General features: G+C 50.6%; 1 protein-coding gene across 1 annotated transcript in view; it reads right to left on the reverse strand.

Annotated features, from left to right (window-relative positions):
• DNAI1 (dynein axonemal intermediate chain 1) overlaps positions 1-18,254 on the reverse strand; it is a 31,342-nt gene extending 13,088 nt beyond the window's left edge. The window contains exons 1-11 of the mRNA XM_036331490.1: positions 18,099-18,254; positions 17,816-17,896; positions 15,499-15,625; positions 15,108-15,223; positions 14,726-14,845; positions 13,683-13,742; positions 12,209-12,343; positions 9,912-9,996; positions 6,501-6,618; positions 6,179-6,222; positions 14-261 (exon numbers count right to left, since the gene is read on the reverse strand). Of these exons, the coding sequence (XP_036187383.1) occupies positions 14-261; positions 6,179-6,222; positions 6,501-6,618; positions 9,912-9,996; positions 12,209-12,343; positions 13,683-13,742; positions 14,726-14,845; positions 15,108-15,223; positions 15,499-15,625; positions 17,816-17,896; positions 18,099-18,254 (1,290 nt within the window). The remainder of the gene's footprint in view (positions 1-13; positions 262-6,178; positions 6,223-6,500; positions 6,619-9,911; positions 9,997-12,208; positions 12,344-13,682; positions 13,743-14,725; positions 14,846-15,107; positions 15,224-15,498; positions 15,626-17,815; positions 17,897-18,098) is intronic.
• Positions 18,255-18,834: the final 580 nt, after the last annotated feature.

Below are 18,834 nucleotides of genomic sequence, written 5' to 3' on the forward strand. Positions count from 1 at the left end.
GTCTGAGGCTGACCTGCCACACGGGGTCCGTGTGCTTGCCAGACTTGGCCGAGCTGCGGAAGATGGGCTGGGAGTGGGGCTTCTTGAGGTTGTAAATGGCCACGTTGCCGTCATAGTGGCCCACCACCACCAGGTAGGGGTGGTCCATGTGCATGTCGAGACACATGATGCCGCTGTCACTGCTGAAGGCGTACTCCGGGAAGCTGGGGTTCTTCATGCTGTAGAGCAGCAGCATGCCCCGGCTCTGCTTCATGAAGTCATCTGTCCCGGGGAAGATGGGCCTCTGTGGTTGGAGCATCCAGCTGCCCTGCCAGGAAGCCCCTGTGCCCCTTCCACCAGATGGACAAGCCTTGCCCTGCTCTGCCTCTCCAGAGAGTGGGCTTCCTCTCTGGCTCCATCTTCTCTGTCTGTGAAATGGCATCATAAGACTTGGTCTACCCTTTCTAAGGGTTCCTGGGAGGATCTAACGACCAGTAAAGGTGACCAGGTTTATCTGAGTGACTGACCGTCATTCTCTTTATTGTCCCTTTGGGGTACAGGAAAGGATGCAGCTCAAAAAATTACTACGTGAAGAATGTGTGTGGGTTTGGGAAGGAGCAGTATCTTCAGAGAGGGTTCAGATGCCTTAGGCAAGGGGCAGGCTGCTGTCCTTAGGTGCCTGCATGATGCCCCTCAGCCAAGGACAGGGGTTCAGTTTGGACTGACATGGAATTGCCTATAGAAGTCTCAAACTAGCCACCTCTGGGCATTTCCCCATCCCTCCTGGCCCTCAAATCCCCAGTTGCAGCCTGAGTCCTAGCTCTGGGCATGCCCCCAGAATCAGAAGTCCCAGACCAGCCAATTTGGCTCCCACAGGCCACTGTGCCATCCTTCTGGCCTGGGCACAGCTTTTGGTGGTCAACCATGGACCCCTCTGCAGAGCTCCTCCTCCCTGGTGGCCCCATGTCAAGGGAGAGCTTCCCATTCTTTCTTTCATTCTCTGCACACTTGGTGCCCATCCTGACAGTGCCGTCGCTGAACAGAATCCAGTCCCAAGCCCTCAAGTCCAGCTCTCCTGCCACCAGCCCAGGACCCTTCCCAAGCTCAGAGGAGCCAGAGCTGGGCAGGGGGGAGGCTAGAGCCACCCTCCATCTTGGGTGCCCTGTGCTAAGGCAGCCTTTGGTTGAGAAGAGGGCCCTCCCCCAAAGGACGGAGTAAACATGGCCTGACAGGGCCGAGCAGGCTTGCTCTCTCCAGGGGCAGGGCTGCCTCCTGCTAACCCTGCTCTGCTGGATAATCTCTGAGGCCTCTCTGACTTGGTCGTCAATGATCCACAAGGTTTGGGAGAGGAGAGCCAACCACCTTCTAGCGCCTCATCTGGCAGTTCTCAGAAAGCCATAGCCTCAGGGGAGGGATAGCTTCATTCCACCGTAGACCTCTCACTGCCCTCAGTTCCCTCTGCTCGGGCCCAGTGAGGAGCAGGGATGGATGACTTCCGGAACTGGCAATCACCAGTGGGAGCCTCAGCCCCCCCAGCTCTATCTTTGCCCAGCAAGTTACCGTTCTACATTGTTGGGGGGTCGCTCTAGAGAGTTCTGGCTGTCAGGAGAAGCCTGGGCTCCTGCTCAGGATTCAGGGAGAGCTGGACAGGCAGAGGGCATGTTGGAGCACCAGGCTAAAGCCAGGTCAGTGAGCACAGGGAAGTAGATGACAAGTTGTAAAGACAAGGATACTGAGCCAGCCTCGGACAGCAAGCCCCCTCTCCTCTCTTACGTGGCATCCCAAATGAGTCCAGTTCAGGGATGACTCTAAAGCAGCGGTTGTTTAATGACTCCCTTTAAAGTCATACAAGGGGCCCATGGAGGGGGGCTGTGGTAGGCTGCATAATGTCCCCCAAAGATATCCATGTCCTAATCCCCAGAACCCATAAATAAGTTACTTTGTGCAGTAAGAGGTTTTACAGACGTGATTAAGTTAAAGACCTTGAGATGGGAGATTACCCTGGGTTATCTGGGTGGACCCAGCGTAATCACAGGGGCTCTTATAAGGGAAAGAGGGAGGCAGGAGAGTCAGAGAAGGAGATGTAACAACAGAAGCAAATGTCAGAATGATGCAATTGCTAGCTGGAAGGGAGCCACAAGCCATGGAATGTGGGCAGCCTCGAGAAGCAGGAAAAGGCAAGGAAACGGATGTTCCCCTAGAGCCTTCAATAATGAAGCCCTGCCAATCCCTGATTCTTGTTCAGTGAAATCCATTTTAGACCTCTGACCTCCAGAATTGTAAGATAATAAGTCCGTGTTGTTTTAAGCCATTAGGTTTGTGGTCATTTGTTATAGCAGCAATAGGACACTAATTTTGTAGGCATTTGGGGAAGGCTGACCCAAACCCCACTTTTAAGAATCAGAAGAAGACGCCTGCGTAGATGGCACCTTTTCCTGGGGTGGCTTGGAAGCTGTCCCTCCAGAAGTCAGGAAAGTGGATGCAATGATCCTCAGCACTTCCGATGACAGTAATGAAATCCTCCCTCGGTTTCCTACACCCCAGCCCTGCCACCTTGGACTTCAGGAACAGAAATGCCCCTTGGATTTCGTAGCCCCCAAAGGCAGGGTACCACCCCAAGGCTGCCCCCAAGAAAAGGCATCGGTGCTAGAGGGTTCCAAACCCCCAGCATGGCCCAGAGGCCACGGTGCCAGGCTGAGCTCAGCCTCCCAGGCAGCTGGGCTTCTCCAAGCACTCTCATCCAATTAGAATTCATATTTAAACAGTGTGGGAAGTAAGAGCAAAGCCTTGGAGACAGAATACATCAAGCGGGACATTTAATTTGATTTAGGGAAAATGAGGCAAACATTTGAGAACCTAAATAACTAACCAGTAATTAAACTAACAACAGCAATGCCCTTGCACTACAACCCAGCAAGCATAGTGGCCTTTATGGACTGTATTTACAAAGAGACCTGACAGCATAATTAGTCCTGTAAATTTTACGCAGCCTGCAGCCGAGGAATGATGGATTTTGTGTGTGGAGGATGAACAGGGAGAAATGAGGTGGATGAATTTCCATTTTCAGTAAATGAAATTAACATTGCTTAATTAGTGAAGCTGACAAATAAATGATCGGGCAAGATTTAAATCCCTACAAGTGTATCTTTGGCCTGGGCAGGCACAGGGACAAGCCGGGTGCGATGTGACTGAGTGGGAATGGGTTTAGTGCTGGGACTCAGGGCCTGGCTTTAGCTCCTTTTGATGGTGCGGCCCCCAGAGGGAGGCTGGGCTAAGGGACAGCTGGGAAGTCAGGACCACGCAGAGTTCCTAAGATCTGTTCCATCGTCCCTGCCTGACAGACCATAAGGAGTCCCCATTCCCGTGCCATGAACTGGCTAATGAGCTGGAAAGGACCCCATCAGTGCAGCAGGCTGACATAATTGCAACCCAGCTTTGCCCCTCTTCCTGGACTAGCTTCCTTTGCCCTCCAGTGTTCCTCCATCTGCTTTCACTTGCTGATGCCTCTTTCTCCCCTCTGCTTGGAACATGGAGCCTGGCCCTAGGAGGCACCCAGTCTCTGCCCTGTACGCAGCCTGGCATGACCTTCACCTGGCACCCAGCAGCGCCAGAGCGGAGGCAGGTGCGGATGCTTCTGTGCTGCTGCAGGCAACCCCTTTCCCCACCAGCTTACTCCTGGCCTGGCTCCAGGCAACCTGCCCTGTCCCCCAAATAGGGGCTTGGCCTCCGTCCTTTCTTGGGTACATGGCTACCCCTGCCAAAGTCTTATCTGGCTGGGTCAGAGAATAAACGTCTAGGAATTCCAGGCAAAAGGAGGCCTGGACTGAGCTCCTCAGGGTCAAAGCAATTGACACACCCTAATGTTCACTCCAGTGTCTGTTCACATGAGGCAAAGTCTGATGGCAGAAGGCCGGCATCGGGGAGCCTCCAAAGTCAGTGTGGTGGATGCTGGGGAGCCAGTTGCTCCTCACAATGACCCTGTCCAGGAACTGGGGTGCCTTTGGCCTGCCTCAGCTTTGCCCTCTTTCTTCCAGGGAAGCACCTGGGCCCTCAAGAGCATGGGACTCCCAGAGGCAACCTGAGGAGTGAATGCGGGGCCTCCTGATGCCAGCCCAGCGTGGCTCTGCTCAGGCCTCTGCAGAGTGGTCCTAAGATATGCGGGCTCTGGAGAAGAGATGCCTGTCTGACAGCTGGTCAACAACGGTGCCAGCAGCACCAACAGCAGACGCCAGGCTGCCACCAGGCCCTGCTCTCTAAACGAGAGGCAGGGGCCGTCTGGTCCCCCTCTGCCCCCACGGCCTTCTTTCTCCTGAGGGTCCTAAAGAAACACTGAGGGAAAGACCAAGAGACAAATCAACGATGATGGTCCTGTGCCTGTGGGTGGTCCCACAGCTTACAGGGCACATCTGCCCCCCTTTTACAAGTGTGCCTCACAGTAGCCCTGGGTGGGAGGGCCGGCAGGTGTCAGGCTCTCCCTGTCACCAGTGAGAAAACCAAGGCTCAGAGAGGCTTCTGGTTCCAGGTCAGTCCACTGGAAAGTGATCCTCCCGCAGCTGAGTGGCACCTCCCGGGCCTGTGGATGTGGCTGAAAGGACCAACAAAGGACAGAGAGGCCCTCCCTGGTGAGTGCCTGTCCAACGGAGGCTGCTGGGCCTGTCGGACTTTAGGTCATCCATTCCTGGGGGCTGGGTTACGCTTCTCCTTCAGAGGCTGCCTCCATGGACCCTCTCCACAGGACTCTGAGCAGCCGACCCTGCTTCTGGCCCTGGGTGGGAGGAGGATGGGGCTAGAGCCCAAGCAGCTTCTCCTCCCACCTGCTGGGGAGCCCCCCACCCCCCCACCTCAGGCCTGGGCAGAGAGCCTGGGCTGAAAGCAGCCTCATACCCATTCACGTCCACACCCACTCCTGGGAGGGCCTGCCCAGCCCCCCAGCCCTGTTCCAGGCCCAGTAGCTGCAGCAGAGAGGGAGGAATGTGCTAGTTCCCTGCCAGAGGGGGAGGGTGCTTCCAGCTTGGCAGCAGCCCACCCGCAGGAGCAGGGACACAAAGCGGGCATTTAGGGCATCCTCAAAGGCAGCTCCAACCACGAGACTGGGAGCTGCTCCAAGAGCTCCTCCCCGAGAGGAATGACAAACACCAGCTCCTCCTTGCCCTGCCCCCCTCACCCCCCAACTCCCCACCCTGGTCAAAGAATGGGCAGACAGGCGGTCTGAGGGGCAGAGACCAGGAACTTGTACGCCTGCCAGCCAACAGCAGCTTGGAGAATGGAAAGGTTTTCCTGTTCACAGAAGCTGATCCTCCCAGCTAGAGGACAAGCTGTGAGCCTGGGAAGCTGCCGCTAACACGAAGTGTGGGGCCCTCTCCTGTTGGGAAGGGGGAACGTCCAGTCCAGCAAGGAGGTAGGGGCTTCCGCAGCAACCCAGGAGCAAATTACCAAACAATTACCACACAGTGCAGTCTCCTGCCGAGGGGGGAGGGGGGAGGGAGGGGCAGGAGCACCTTGGAACACAGTCATCTCCTAAACATTGCCCCACCCCTGCCTGCTCCAGGGTCCGGTCAGGAACACTCGGCTCCCCCAGCTCCCCTATCCTAGCCTTCCTGTCCATCCCATCCTTCCCCAGGTTCGGTCCAGTATGCTTCTCAAGCCCGCTTCTCCATCCCCACCCCGTGGTCATGGTTCAGATCCTGTACCAGTCTCTTAACTGGTCTCCCAAGTCCAGTGTCACACCTGCAATTCCGCCTACACCGGTCGTGTCCCTGCCCTTCTCCGATTCCTTCAGGGGCTTCCCCTTGGGAGAAGGTCAGAAGCCTGTCCTCAGGACAAGAGCCAAGCCTCTGGGAATGGCTTACCAAACCCTTTCCCCCAAGCTGACCCTGGCCCCCTCAACAGCTTCATTTCCTGCCATATCTCTTGTGCCTCCAGACCTTTGCACATGCTGGTCCCTCTGCCAAAAGTGATCTCCCCTTCTTTCTTCACCATAACAACTCCTTCAAGGCTCATTTGGCATAATTCTTCACCCGGCAGCACAAAGTGCTGGTGTGGACTGTCGGCCTTGAGACAACTGACTATGAGCCCAAGGGCAGTGACTGTATCCTAATCATCTCTGCATCTCTCACACTTGGCAAAGAACTCTGCACTGATTAGGCACTTAGTGTTTGCTGGTTAAGTGAGCAAATAAATAAATAGCCAGATTACTTACAGGAGCCGTGTCCCACTGCAAACAGATCCTTGTACTTTGGATTCCTGCAAAAGAAATATGAACCCATTGACCCAGGAAATGGACATGACTCTCACATGGACACAAGATTTCCCATGAACACCGGTACCTATCTACACTGCAGACATCTACTGTTGAGCTTAGAGACCTGGGCTTATCCTACAATCCATAAGAATCCCAATCCCATTTTTTCTCATAATGCTGCATGTCACCCTCAAGATGGCTAAGACAGCCGTGACCTGTTTAGGGCCTGGCAGCAGGAGGCACTCAGGGGCTCTAGGTTTGCTGCAATGCCTACACTTACCAGGAGAGGGCGGTGACGGCCAGGCGCTTGGCTTTGTCAGTTTGGAACTTCCAGAGAGGCAGCAGCGTACCCTCCTGGTCCCGGTATTCATCAGCAGCATCCTCATAGTACTTAAAATCTTAAACATACACAAGTTGTCAGCCCTGGGACTGCCACTTTATGGCAAATCCAGGCCCACCACCTTCTATCTGTACCTCCTTGGACAAGCAATTAACCTCTGTTTTGACTGGGAATGGTAATAGTACCTATCTCAAAGGACTCGCCTGAGAATTAACAGAGTTAATATATGTAAAATGCTTAGAAAAATACCCTGTTGTTGGAGGTAAATTAGAATAAAGTGGCCAGGTCTACACAGGTAAAATCCCAGGTTTGCCCATCTTAATAGCCACGGCCAAGGCCCACTGTAGTGAAACTGCCCGATCCCTCAGGGGCTCTCTGCACTGAATTTCATCTCCTGCCCTAACTTATCCTGCCTTGCATTTCCTCTAACTGATGCAGAAGTCCCATCCATCCTTCTACTTGTCTAAACCAGAAGCCTGGGTAACCCTTGACTGACCTCTTTAATCGCTCACATTTTCTTTCTGATTATCTTTTAATCCATTCACTTCTCTCCAAACCCTTAGCCACTGTCCACATTCAGGCCCCAATAGCCATCACCTGGATCATCACACCGTTTTCCTACCTGGTCTCCCCGCCTCCAGTAACTCCTCCTCCAGCCCGCGTTCTGCAGAGCTACCAGGGTGAGAACGAATGAATCACTTCACCATACACCTCCCTCAGCCCACTGAGAACTCCTCCATGGCTCCCCTGGCACAGGGACTCCTAGTCAAACCAAGGCTCCAGCCACTACTTCCATGTCATTTCTGGCCTGCTATTCACATATCCTCTACATATCAAATCGTGTCTAGAATGTCCTACACCTCTGTCTTCCTGGCAAATTCCTACTCACTCCAGACCCAGATCAAACTGCTCCTCTGCTGTGAGGCCTTCATGTTCTTGTTGAGAAGGTTCATTTCTGCCTCCGTTCTAGCCCTGTGCTTCTCTACTGAAACGTCTGTCACACTGTGCTGCCTCTGTTATCCTTTGCCTGCCTCCCCAGCAGACAGCTTCTAGAGAGCAGGAAGCACGCGATAATCAACTCTGGACCCACAGTGCCTCACACAGGGCCAGCCACAGAGCAAACAACCAAGGTCTGTTCAAAGAATGCAATGAAATAAATCAACAGGAGCGATTGATACTCATTCTTCTCTCCAACCAAGGGTGACCTATGAGAAAATGAATCCTTTCACTCAGCTCATGGCCCAGGCATGACACCAACCTCTTTCACAATGTCCACACCTTGAGACTGTGGGACTACATTCAAACCTCAAAAAATGTCTTAGAACAAAAAAAAGATTGGAGTGGCCAGAAGCATGAGCCTTATCACATCAGAGATCTCTGAGCTTAGACTATCTTTGAAAATGCCTCCTTTCAGAGAGGCTAATTGGTAACACTTCTTTGTTTTCACTTCTCCTTCATGATTACACTTTCCCAGAGGGAAAAGAGTATGCAATTAAAAAAATCAAAGTTCACTGCATTGTGATGTTACTGTGTTCTCATAAATGAAAAGGTTCACCAAGACCAATTTCTCCATGGATATCAGTCATGTTTGCTGCCCTTTGGTGGGCTAGTTGCAGAGACTGGGTTTCAGGAAGCCAAGCTGTGTGAGTGACAAACTCATTCAGAGCTGCTGTGTACTTTGACAGCTTTGAAAAGCACTCAAGGTCATTTTCCGGCCTGAATGATAACAAGGGGGCTTGTTTAGGCTTCTGGTCTTGGCAGCCCTGGTTTCTATGTCCCATGGGTGAGCAATGAGCATCAAGTCACCAAGAGGAGCCCTAGGCTGTCAGCAAAGGAGACCAGCCAGCAGCAAGAAGCTGCCAACTCTGGGGACGCAGCTGCTCCAAATAAATGCACAACCTCTTAGGGAAATACAAGCCACTTGGGAATGTGCTGTGCATGCCCTGGGAAGGACTCCGTTTTCCTGGCTCTGTCAAAGACACGAGAATTTCCCAGGCCCCCAGGATTTAGGCATTTCTGAATCAATCTCTTTCTTCACCTCATCACTAATTAATCACCAGCATAGACCTATTGAATGTTTATTTGAAATGTCTCTTCCAGCTCAGTGGCTCTGTAGTCTCGTGCTGAAGTGCTTAGGCTATGGATCCAAGGGGCCAGTGTTTAAGGCCTGACTGCACGACTCATACTTCACACTAGCTGTGGTTTTGAACAAGTGCCAGTAATACAGCCTGAATTTCTCATTTATAACACGGAGGTAATATAATGGTATTAACCTGAGAGTCTGACCGTCAGGATTAAATAAAATAATACATGTAAATAGCACAGCATCATGTGTGGCACATAAGCCATTCCCAGGGAATGCTGGTGCTTGCTTTTTATTATTATAACTGCTCCGTTTTCTCCATCCCCTTGATGCAGTCTGGGCAAGGTGTGGCAAGGCCCACTCCACCCCACACCTGAACCTCACCTTAACCTCTGCCTCTCTATCCTGCCCAATCACTTTCTCCCCCAGCCCTGCTCTCACCGGGCTGCATCCCTGCCTGGATAATATCTTTGAACTTTAAAGCTCAGGTTTCCTGTGTGACATTCAAGGCCCTCCATTAACTGGCTCCAACCACATCTCCAGCCTGAACTCTCATCACTTTCCAACAAAGCCCCTGTTTGGGTCACTGAGCCTGCTGCCCATTGTCCCCAGAGTCCATTGCAATTCATTTTCACTACCAAGTCACTGTTCGTGCTGTCCCCTGCCTAGAACCTCCACCTTTCTGCTGATCTGCTACTCAAACTCTGCTGATCCCTGGGCATCTAGCTCAGCCCTCCCAGAAGCCTGCCTTGACTGCTGCCATTCATCCCTTACTTCCCTTCCTCCATTCTCGAGGATCCCCAGAGAAGTTTCTGTCTGCATCCTAGCATTTATATTGTCCCCAAGCCGGACAGAGTAGAGAACAGAGCACAGAATTAGGAATTTCAAGACCTACTTTTGGGACCTCTCTGCCATTCACTAGTCAGGTGGCCTTGGCTTAAAGTCCCTCGTGTATGAAGTAGGGTTAATAATCTTGGCCCTGCCTGCCTCCCAGGAATTCTTGGAAGATGAGATTGATTCACTAATGTGCAGGTATTTTTTGCTGCACCATTGTCAGATCTCATAACTACACACATTTTTTTTTCTTATGCCATTTTCATGATTGACCTGTGTAAGTCTTGTCTTCCTAGTCATATCCAGAGAAAAGAGGGATTATTTGTTCTCCTCTTGCAATGATGGGACCTACCATAAGACACTCAAATACTGACCTTGTATGAGGGATTTTTAATGCAGGCTATAACAGTAGTTGCCAGAACTTCAAATCTTACCCTGGGCAACATCATCATATGTGTTCTGGTTGACCATCCGCTCTACGATTTTAGCAGCTTGCATCACTTTGGTGATATCATCACTCTGTGGAGAGGCAGAGGCGACAGGTTCTCTCATAAGCCAGCACACGAAAGGTCATGCCCTGAGCCATGGCCCAGACTAGCAGTTGGGTCAGCAATGCCTTTCTGACACCACTTACCCCAGTTGGCTCTGTAAAGGTATCTCTTCATGCCGTAAGGCCCAGCTCACCCCATCACACCCTTCTGGAATTGCCTAGCTCACAAGTAGCACAAGGAGTCTACACTGCCACACCTGGCTCCCGGGCGGAGCCTGCTCTGTGCTCTTTCATTCTGAGCTCATTCTGGGGAAGGAATATATTTGAGCACAAGACATGGCCTTGAAGAAAGCCCAAGAAGGGTACTGAAGCAGATAGTGGACAAGGGCAGGTGGGGGACTTCTTTGGTGGGAGAGAGATTTCACCAGCTCAGGCAACGACAAAGACTCCCATTAAAGGCCTCAGAGATTTAGTCAGAGTTGAGGAAGACACAGAGGTCAAGAAAGGGAAGAGAGACATGCTTGTACATAGGGAGTATCAGGCAGAACTGACTCCCAACCCAGGGCCTTGTCCACTGCCCACACCAGGAAAGCAGGAAGTTTCATGTCAGAAAAAAATTACTCATTCTGAACCAAAGGACAAGATCATCATTCTGTGGAATTCCATAAATCCACAAGGTGAACCACCTAGCAGGTTATTAGAGGATCAAAGACTTTGGGGCTGGCAAGAAAAAACCCAAGAGTTTAGGGCAAGTGGCAGGAGTGAGCCAGCGGAGGGGGCAGCCCTCCAGAGTGGCCCAGGAGGGTCAGCCCCCTCTCGAGGAAGAGATTTCCCAGGAGTGGCAGTATCAGGAAGTGGTTATTAAGAGAATGGGTTCTGGAGCCACTCAGACCTATATTCCCATCCCACTCCATGAATTAAAAAAACAACCAGCTAATAAGTGGTAAAGCCAGGATATACACTCAAGTCTGTGGAATCCAGGGCCCATACTCTCAGCCCCACACAGAGAGCCAGTTCCTCTGCAAACTGACTACCTTCCAGTTAAGGTTTCTGTAACCATGGTCCCAGCACAGCGCCCATAGCCAAACCCCTGATGGATCTTCAAGTAAACTCCGACCCAGGCCGACAGGCCCTCTGAAGCCCCTAACCTCCAAGGGAATGGTGCAGGGGAAGTCAAGGGTCTGGACAGGGAAACCTGAAGGACAGGGACTTCATCTTTCACCTCCAGTATCCAGCCAGCATGGTCATGATCACCAAGCACTTGGTCTATGGTTGAATGAAACGGAATTGGGCCAGTTTATATTGAGCCAAGGCAAGGAATCCTCAAACTTCTCCTAAAATGTGGTTTTTTATCAGGATCAGAGACTTGAGGTGGAAGTGGGCATACATCAGACAAAGGAAGCAGAACTTCCGTTAACCAATCTGGCTTTTCTATTCTGGGGTGGAGCAGAGCCACTTTTTCTCAGTGTTTTCTGGGAGCTCTCCAGGGTGCTGAAAGGAGATCAACCAGATCCTAGTTTCCTGTGAACCTTGTTCTCACCTTATTGAAGGCCAAACTCATCCTGATTTCCATGCTGGTCCCTGTAGTGGTGAAATTCCTTGCAGTGACCTCTTACTGTAACTCCCAGGATGATGGCTAAACCTATGCTGGCTACATCCACAGTGAGCCCCCTAACCATGACCTCTGTAACAACTCCTACATGGCTCTTCATGGTAAATCCATCCCAGAGTGGCCACACCTATTGGCCTGGATTTGCTGGTACTTTCAGGACCTCTGACTGGCATCTTGTCCTGAAGACTCACCTAATAATTGAGTGCAAATATACCCAAGGACCAAAAGTCAAAGAGCAAATCACTGTCCCAAACCCCATGAGCCCCTGACCATGGAGAAGATCCCCTATTCTCACATCCCACCTTACCCTGGGAAAATTCCCCAGCTCTTCCAGGGTGTACCTCAGGTTTTCAATAGCATTCCTATCTTCTGTTGTCCCTCAGCCCGACAATACTGAATCTCCCCTAGCCTCCAGATCTATATAAAATTTGGGGGAGGTGTGGAATGCCAGAGGCAGTTGTAGCTCTCCTCACATCTTCTCACAAAGAAAGAACTATTCATACTTCAACATTAGTCCCACCTCTTTGCCTGTCTGTGAAGTCCTCCCAGATAGCCAGGCTTATGTCTACCGAGGGGCCAAGGTCCAACTCAATCATTCTCTAACAGAGCCATGGTAACCCTCACGAAACCTGGGACTCCAGAGATGTCATCTTCCTCATGGCCATCGCCCCCATTTTTTTAGCCACTGGTGTCTTTGTCTTCTCCTTCTCTTTGGTCTTTTCCTGCTTCTCAAGTTCCTCCATGTAGGCATCATAGATCTCCCACTAGGCAAGGGCAAAATGAGAAAGATCAATGCAGGGCAAAAACTTCAGCCAGTCAGGTCCTCTTCAGCCTTTAGGTCTGAGAAGTTGATTACACCAACCCCTGTCACATGCCTCCACGTGGTGGGTCCCTGTGCTTGGCCCACTGTGATTATATATTCAACATCTGTCTCCCCGTCCAGCCTAGGACAGGAATGAAGGAGTTCTCAGGACATCTCTGGGCGAGGCTTTCCATCTTGCAGCCCAGGGACTTGGTAGTCAGCTGGAGATCAGTATTGTTCCAGCCTACAATCCCCACCAGGCAAAACAAATGGGCAAATATCAGGCTAGCTCACATTTTTCTTGTTGATTTATACAACTATGAACTAGGAAAATTTTTTTAAAATTCCCCCATGGAGATGGGATAAACTTATTGGCTCAGGCTGGTTGTCCACAGCACTGACCATACCTTCTCAGCATAAAAAATATAAAAAGTTAGGGAACCCCTGCTAACTGTATCTGATAGGAAGAGAAGCCCAAGGATAGTAGCAGAGGAAGCAGCAAGGGCCTGAGGCTGGGCAAAGGGCCTAGATCACACTGCGCTCTCCAGAGTTGGGCCATCACTGCCACCTGGAGGCCAGATAGGCACACCTTACATTTAATAATTCACCTGTGGGCCAGTGCTCTGCCCTGCAATGTACTTCAGTGATATCTCAGTCTGAGCCCTCCAACAACCCTGTCAGCCTGCTTGTGGTCCTCATTTGACAAGAAAGAAGCAGGCATTGAGGATGGCATGGTTTGGTCAGGATGTTACAGTATGAGAGCAAAGTTGGGGCCCGAACTCAGGTCTCTCGGCACCATGTCCTGCCCACATCAGCATGCCTATCCAGTAGGACTTGGGGGAGGTGCGGGGGAGGGTCAGCAGGAACACTGAAGTTTGTTGGAAGGGCAGGTTAGACTGTTAATGCTCAGTCAGCCATGGGGTGCCATGGGTTACAGAGCCCATGGGAACACATATTTTCCCCTGGTCTTAAAGGAACTTTCCGGAAGCCATGTCTCTTTCCCCCTTGGTCAGCCTTGTCCTGGGGGGCATGTGACTGATCCAGACTCACTGGGTAGGGATCTACTGTCTGATCTAGAGATTGCTGGGTGGGAGCCTAGTGTCTCATGTACATGGTGTTCAGAGACTGAAAAAGGAGCAGGGAGGTGGATGGATGAGGAGGGCAGACTGTCAGGAATCTCTGACCACACCAGGCTCCTTTGTTGCCAAGCCAGACAAGTATGCATGGGCAACAGGGTGGGGGGCGGGGGGGGGGTGGAGATAGGGGAAGGTGATGATTTTTAGACTGGTTCAGGGTCTCACCTGATTGGCTGTGGCTGAAAAGTTTGCCCTGGGAGGAGGTTCCATCTGGCATTCTCGGTCCTAGAGAACAATGACAACAGGAAACCTACAAGAAGCACCTAGCTCCTTCTCACTTATTTAAATGAGACCCAAGTGTCCGTGGGCGAAGCATTTCTGCTGGGGCTGAGGGCAGGGTGGGACACAGGATAGGGGAAGTAAAGAGTACCAGATGGTGCAGTGAAAGCCTACATTTCCCACCCAAGCCTCCTTCAGAAGCCTACACTAGAAAGCAGGGGTAGTGAAGCCTGATTGTGCCAGTTTCAACCAATAAGAACTCCAAGTGGGTATGGACAGACCTGCAAGAAATCAGGCCCATGGCAGCTCCAGACCAGAACAAAGAGGTCTGCCTCTGGCATGCCATTGGGCTAATTAATAACCCTCACCCTGAGAAGGCTTCTCCTTAACACTGGGGTCTCTGGCTCCACCGGAAAATATACTCCCTCCCATTGTGTACCACCTTGATTTCCAAATGTCAGCATAGGGACTACAGAGGGCGATTAAGAGCTGCCAAAACCCACCCTGTAGACCTCTGCCCTCCACTCACAGAGTCATTTCTGTAGAACACAGCCTTGCACATGTGAGTCTCTCGCCTGAAATCCTGAGAGGCTCTTTCAGCCTGGTGCTCAGGGTCCTCCATGCTTCTGAGCCAGGGAACTTGTCTAGCCCCTTTCAGCTAGTCTATCACAAAGACTGTCTGTCACCTTTGGTCAAACTGGCACCTAGCCTCACCTCCTGGCACATTCTGGCCTCCTGTCTCTTCCCCAGATTCTGATCTCTTCAAGGCCAATTCAAGTTTCACTATCTTAGTGGAGGGCTTCAGTCTCCTTGTTACTCCCTCTGAACTCCTGCCTGGATGACTTACAGACACCTAAACACATGCTCCCAGCTCTTCTTGGAGAGAGTAACCATGGTGCCTACCCCGTCACCCTGCCAGGCTGAAGTTGAGGCTGGGGCCAGGCACAGTGCAGAGTTGTGAGATAAAGGGGCCGGGGTGGGGGCCGTACCCGGAGAGGGTTGTTGACGGTCTGTGAGGCTCTCTCACTGAAGTTGAACTGGTTGGTGAGCTTACTCTCCTTGGGCTGCTTAGGAGTCATCAATTCTTCTTCAATCACTTTTTCAGATGCCTGGTGGGGGTGGGGGGAGGGAGAGACCCACAGGATCAGGACTTGGCCATGAGAAAAAGGTGGCAGGGAATTGGGAGTGGGGAGAAGTCATATCCTGGAATAGGAAGGTAGTGGGACAGGGTGATGATGCCAGAGGCACGGGTACATGCAGCCTCTGACTTCTCACTTTCAGCCCCCACCCGCAATAAGTCAGCCCTGAAGCCTCCATCTACGGCTGGAGCGGGATGGGGTAGGTAGGTTGGAGAGCAATACCATAGTGTACCTCGGCTGCAGGTATATCTATTTGACTCTCAACTTCAGCGTCTCCTTCCTTGATCTCTTCTTCTTCCTCAAGGTTTTCTGTGTCTGAAAACACCAACCTGGCAGACTCCTGAGAACCTTGGTAGGATAGTGCTAATGAGCTCAAAGTTCAGGCCCACTTCCCCATCCCCTGGCAGGGCAGGCCTTCTGGGTTCCTGCCTTTCAGACCCCACCTGCCCCAGGGTTCTTCTCGGCCTGAGCCTCATGGGTTAGCTTCCAGACCTATCCAGGGCAGCCAGCTGTTGGATTTTACGTAAGTAGACACTCTGAAGATTTCTGATGTAGCAATGTACTCCCTAGAGTAACCAGAGAAAGGGGACCAGGCTGCAGCCTCAGGCTGCCCAGAGGCCTACCTGTTACTAACTCATCCTGGTAGTGCTGCCGCCGTCCTTCATCTGAGTCTTTGGGGATCAGGTTCCCGATGTGGCTGTAATGAACTGCTAGTTGGTTCACAAAACCAATAAGCTTATAAGTGCCTTCCTAAGAAGAGATGGGGCTGAGTCAGACCAGGGTCCTCAAAAGGGCTGGAGTCAGAAAGTAGTCTGCCTTCATTCTCTAAGGCCTAAAACAGTTTGTCTGTTAACAGAAATGTAACTCACCAAATCCTCAGTTGGCCTGAAGTTTTCACTGCATTCCAGTTTAAAAAAGAGGAGGAAAATGGAATAAGGTTTGCTTATTTATTTTTTTTTTTAGTTCTCATTAAAGATATATTTTTAACTACCTCTCTTTCCAACTTTGAGCACTTCTGGACTTACCTATCACTGGCTCCTACATCTATGCCAAGAGATCTGGCTCACCTGCTTCACCACACACCTCAGGTCACTCAGCCATCAAACACACCTGGCCTGGCCTTCTTTCCACTGTATTTAATGGCTGCCTGGGCTGGAAAGGTCCTCTGAGATGCCAAATCCCTAATTCTCCTTTTCCATAAAAGAGGACCACAAAAATTATAGAAAAAGTTGGGGTTGGGCACTTGTTCAGGTCACACAGCAAATCAGAAGCAGAGCTAAGCTTAAAGCTCAGGCAACCTGGTTCATTCCTTTTTCAACAAATAATTTTTGGATAGATACAATGTACCAGTAGTTTCTAGGTTCCAGGGATAAAAAACTTAGTAAAAACAGATGTAACCCCTGCTTTCATAGAGCCTTTAGTCTCATTCCTCTAGATCAGCGATTTTCAACCTTTTTCACCTATGGCACACATAAACTAATTACTAAAATTCTGCTACACACCAAAATTGGTTGCACAATTTGAGAATATCCTAAAATTCATTGAATTGTACACTTTAAATGGGTGATTGTATGTATATGAATTATATCTCAATAAAACTGGGATTTTTTTTAGAGAAAGAAACTACTAATAGTAGCGGTTTCTAGGGAAAGGGACAGGATTTGGGGAAAGTTTAGTTTTCATTGTACTTTTGAATCTTTTGAAATTCATACCATGGGTTTCTATTATATATTCAAAATAATTATATTTAAAGAAGGAGTGTAATGTTGCTTTAGAGTCAGACAAATTAGTTCAAATCTTGCTTTGAATTCTGCTCATATGACTTTTGTAATTTGTTTTACCTAGATTAACCTCAGTTTCCATAAAATAAAGATAAAAAATAGTTCCTGCCCTGGCCGGTGTTTCACAGTGGTTAGAGCGTTGGCCTGCACACCAAAGGGTCTCAGGTTCAATTCTCGGTCAAGGGCATGTACCTGGGTTGCAGGTTCCATTACCAGTCCATATAGGAGAGCGCATATAGGAAGAAATCAAGAAATCAATTGATGTATCTTTCACATCAATGTTTCTCTCTCTCTCTCTCTCTCTCTCTCTCTCTCTCTCTCTCTCTCTCTCTCTCCCCTCCTTTCCTTCCTCCCTTCCATTCTCTGGTGAGGATTAACAATGACAAAAAGTTCTTATATTAAAGAAACCTGAGGATTACTTGAGATATATGTAAAAGGTCTAATATAGGACCTGTCACTAGCACACAGTAAGTATGGAACAAATGGATCTTAAGATAATAAAAAACATACACACACTTCCACCTTAGCTCAGATTGTGCTTGCAAGTTTTCTTCGGACAGTACTCACAGGAGCTGACTTTGCTATGGCTGAAAACAGTGTTGTCCCCCTTAAAGATGTGCCACATAAGTGTCTGCTAAGTGAGAATGTGCCCATACCACATGCACCGAGGGAAGGCCCTGATGGAGTCAGCAGCCTGCCTGGATGAGATGTGAGGAGACACTGAGAACACAGCCTACTGGGGCTTTCTCCCGAGCAGGAATGCGGGGGGGTGGGGGGGGGAAGGCCAGCTCCTTGTCCAGAGGGGAGCTTGTACTCCACCCAGGTGTCCGGCTGGAGGACGACTCAATTTCCAAAGACCCACTCGTTGATTTGGTGGAAAATGCATTGTACACGTTAGAAACATATTTTTCTAACCAAATGATTGACTTCAGGCTCCTTGAAAAGAGGGGCTCTACAAGGCGCTGAAGACAATGCAGTTAGTGAGGCTGCAAGGGAGATTCAGAAAGAAATTGCAAACTTCTCTGGAAAACTCCACATAAAATCTCAGAGCTCCGGTTTAAAGCCAATCTCTCTGATAGCTGAGAGGCTTCTGCAATGCAGCAAGTCACTGCCAACTGAGGGGCACCTAGAGGTGCCTGGCCCGGAAGGGATGACTTACTTTAAAGCTGAACCTGACGATGTTGTGGGGTGCATGTGGGTTGTTGGCTGTCAGGATTCGGGTAATCTCCTCCTTTAGCTCCTAAAGAAAAACACCAAGAGGGTCATACATGGAGGGCCCCCACCCCTCTCTGAGGCTTGGGAGGACGACCCCCTCTCCCGCCCCCCGGCCAGGTGCCAGCAGACATCTCACACCCAGGTTCTGTGCAGGCTCATAATCAGTATTATGGAAGAACGCACTCTGGGGAGGTGGAAGGAACAGGAGTAGGATGCTACTAACTCACCGCATCAGTCAAATCCAGCTGGTCAGGGGGTCTGATCGTGGCTTTGGACTGGGCCCAGTCATCTGCCCCTTCTCCCACATCAGTTCCTGAATCTTCATCCTGGACAAAAGCCTCATGAGGATCAGGAATGCCCGATCTGCTTGGAAAAGCGAGCATGCTGCAGGAAGCCCCTCACTCAGAAACCCCGGGAGCAAAGCTCTGCCCTGATACAGAGAATACAAAATATACAACAGACCACGAAAGAGCACAAAGCAAATGCTCAGGCCAGAGTTCTCATTGCCTTAAAGGTCATGGCCACCTCAGCCCGAGGAGTCAGGGCTTAGCGGGAACACTGTGGTGGGCCCTTGGCCCCAGAGGTGGACCAGAAGAACTGGCTCCTCCCTACTGTCTCCCACACAGCCCAGAAGTTGATGGCCGGGATCAGCTGCCAAAGACAGGGCTCTATGCAGTGTGAAAGGAAACCCAGCTATTTTTTTTCTTTTAATATATTTTATTGATTTTTTACAGAGAGGAAGGGAGAGGGATAGAGAGTTAGAAACATCGATGAGAGAGAAACATCCATCAGCTGCCTCCTGCACACTCCCCACTGGGGATGTGCCCGCAACCAAGGTACATGCCCTTGACTGGAATCGAACCCGGGACCCTTGAGTCCGCAGGCTGACGCTCTATCTACTGAGCCAAACTGGTTAGGGCCCCACCTGTTCTTTAAGCTACTTCAACTTTAATTCCTATTTTA

Source organism: Myotis myotis, unplaced genomic scaffold, assembly GCF_014108235.1.
Source record: "Myotis myotis isolate mMyoMyo1 unplaced genomic scaffold, mMyoMyo1.p scaffold_m19_p_12, whole genome shotgun sequence".
Lineage (NCBI taxonomy): Eukaryota > Metazoa > Chordata > Mammalia > Chiroptera > Vespertilionidae > Myotis > Myotis myotis.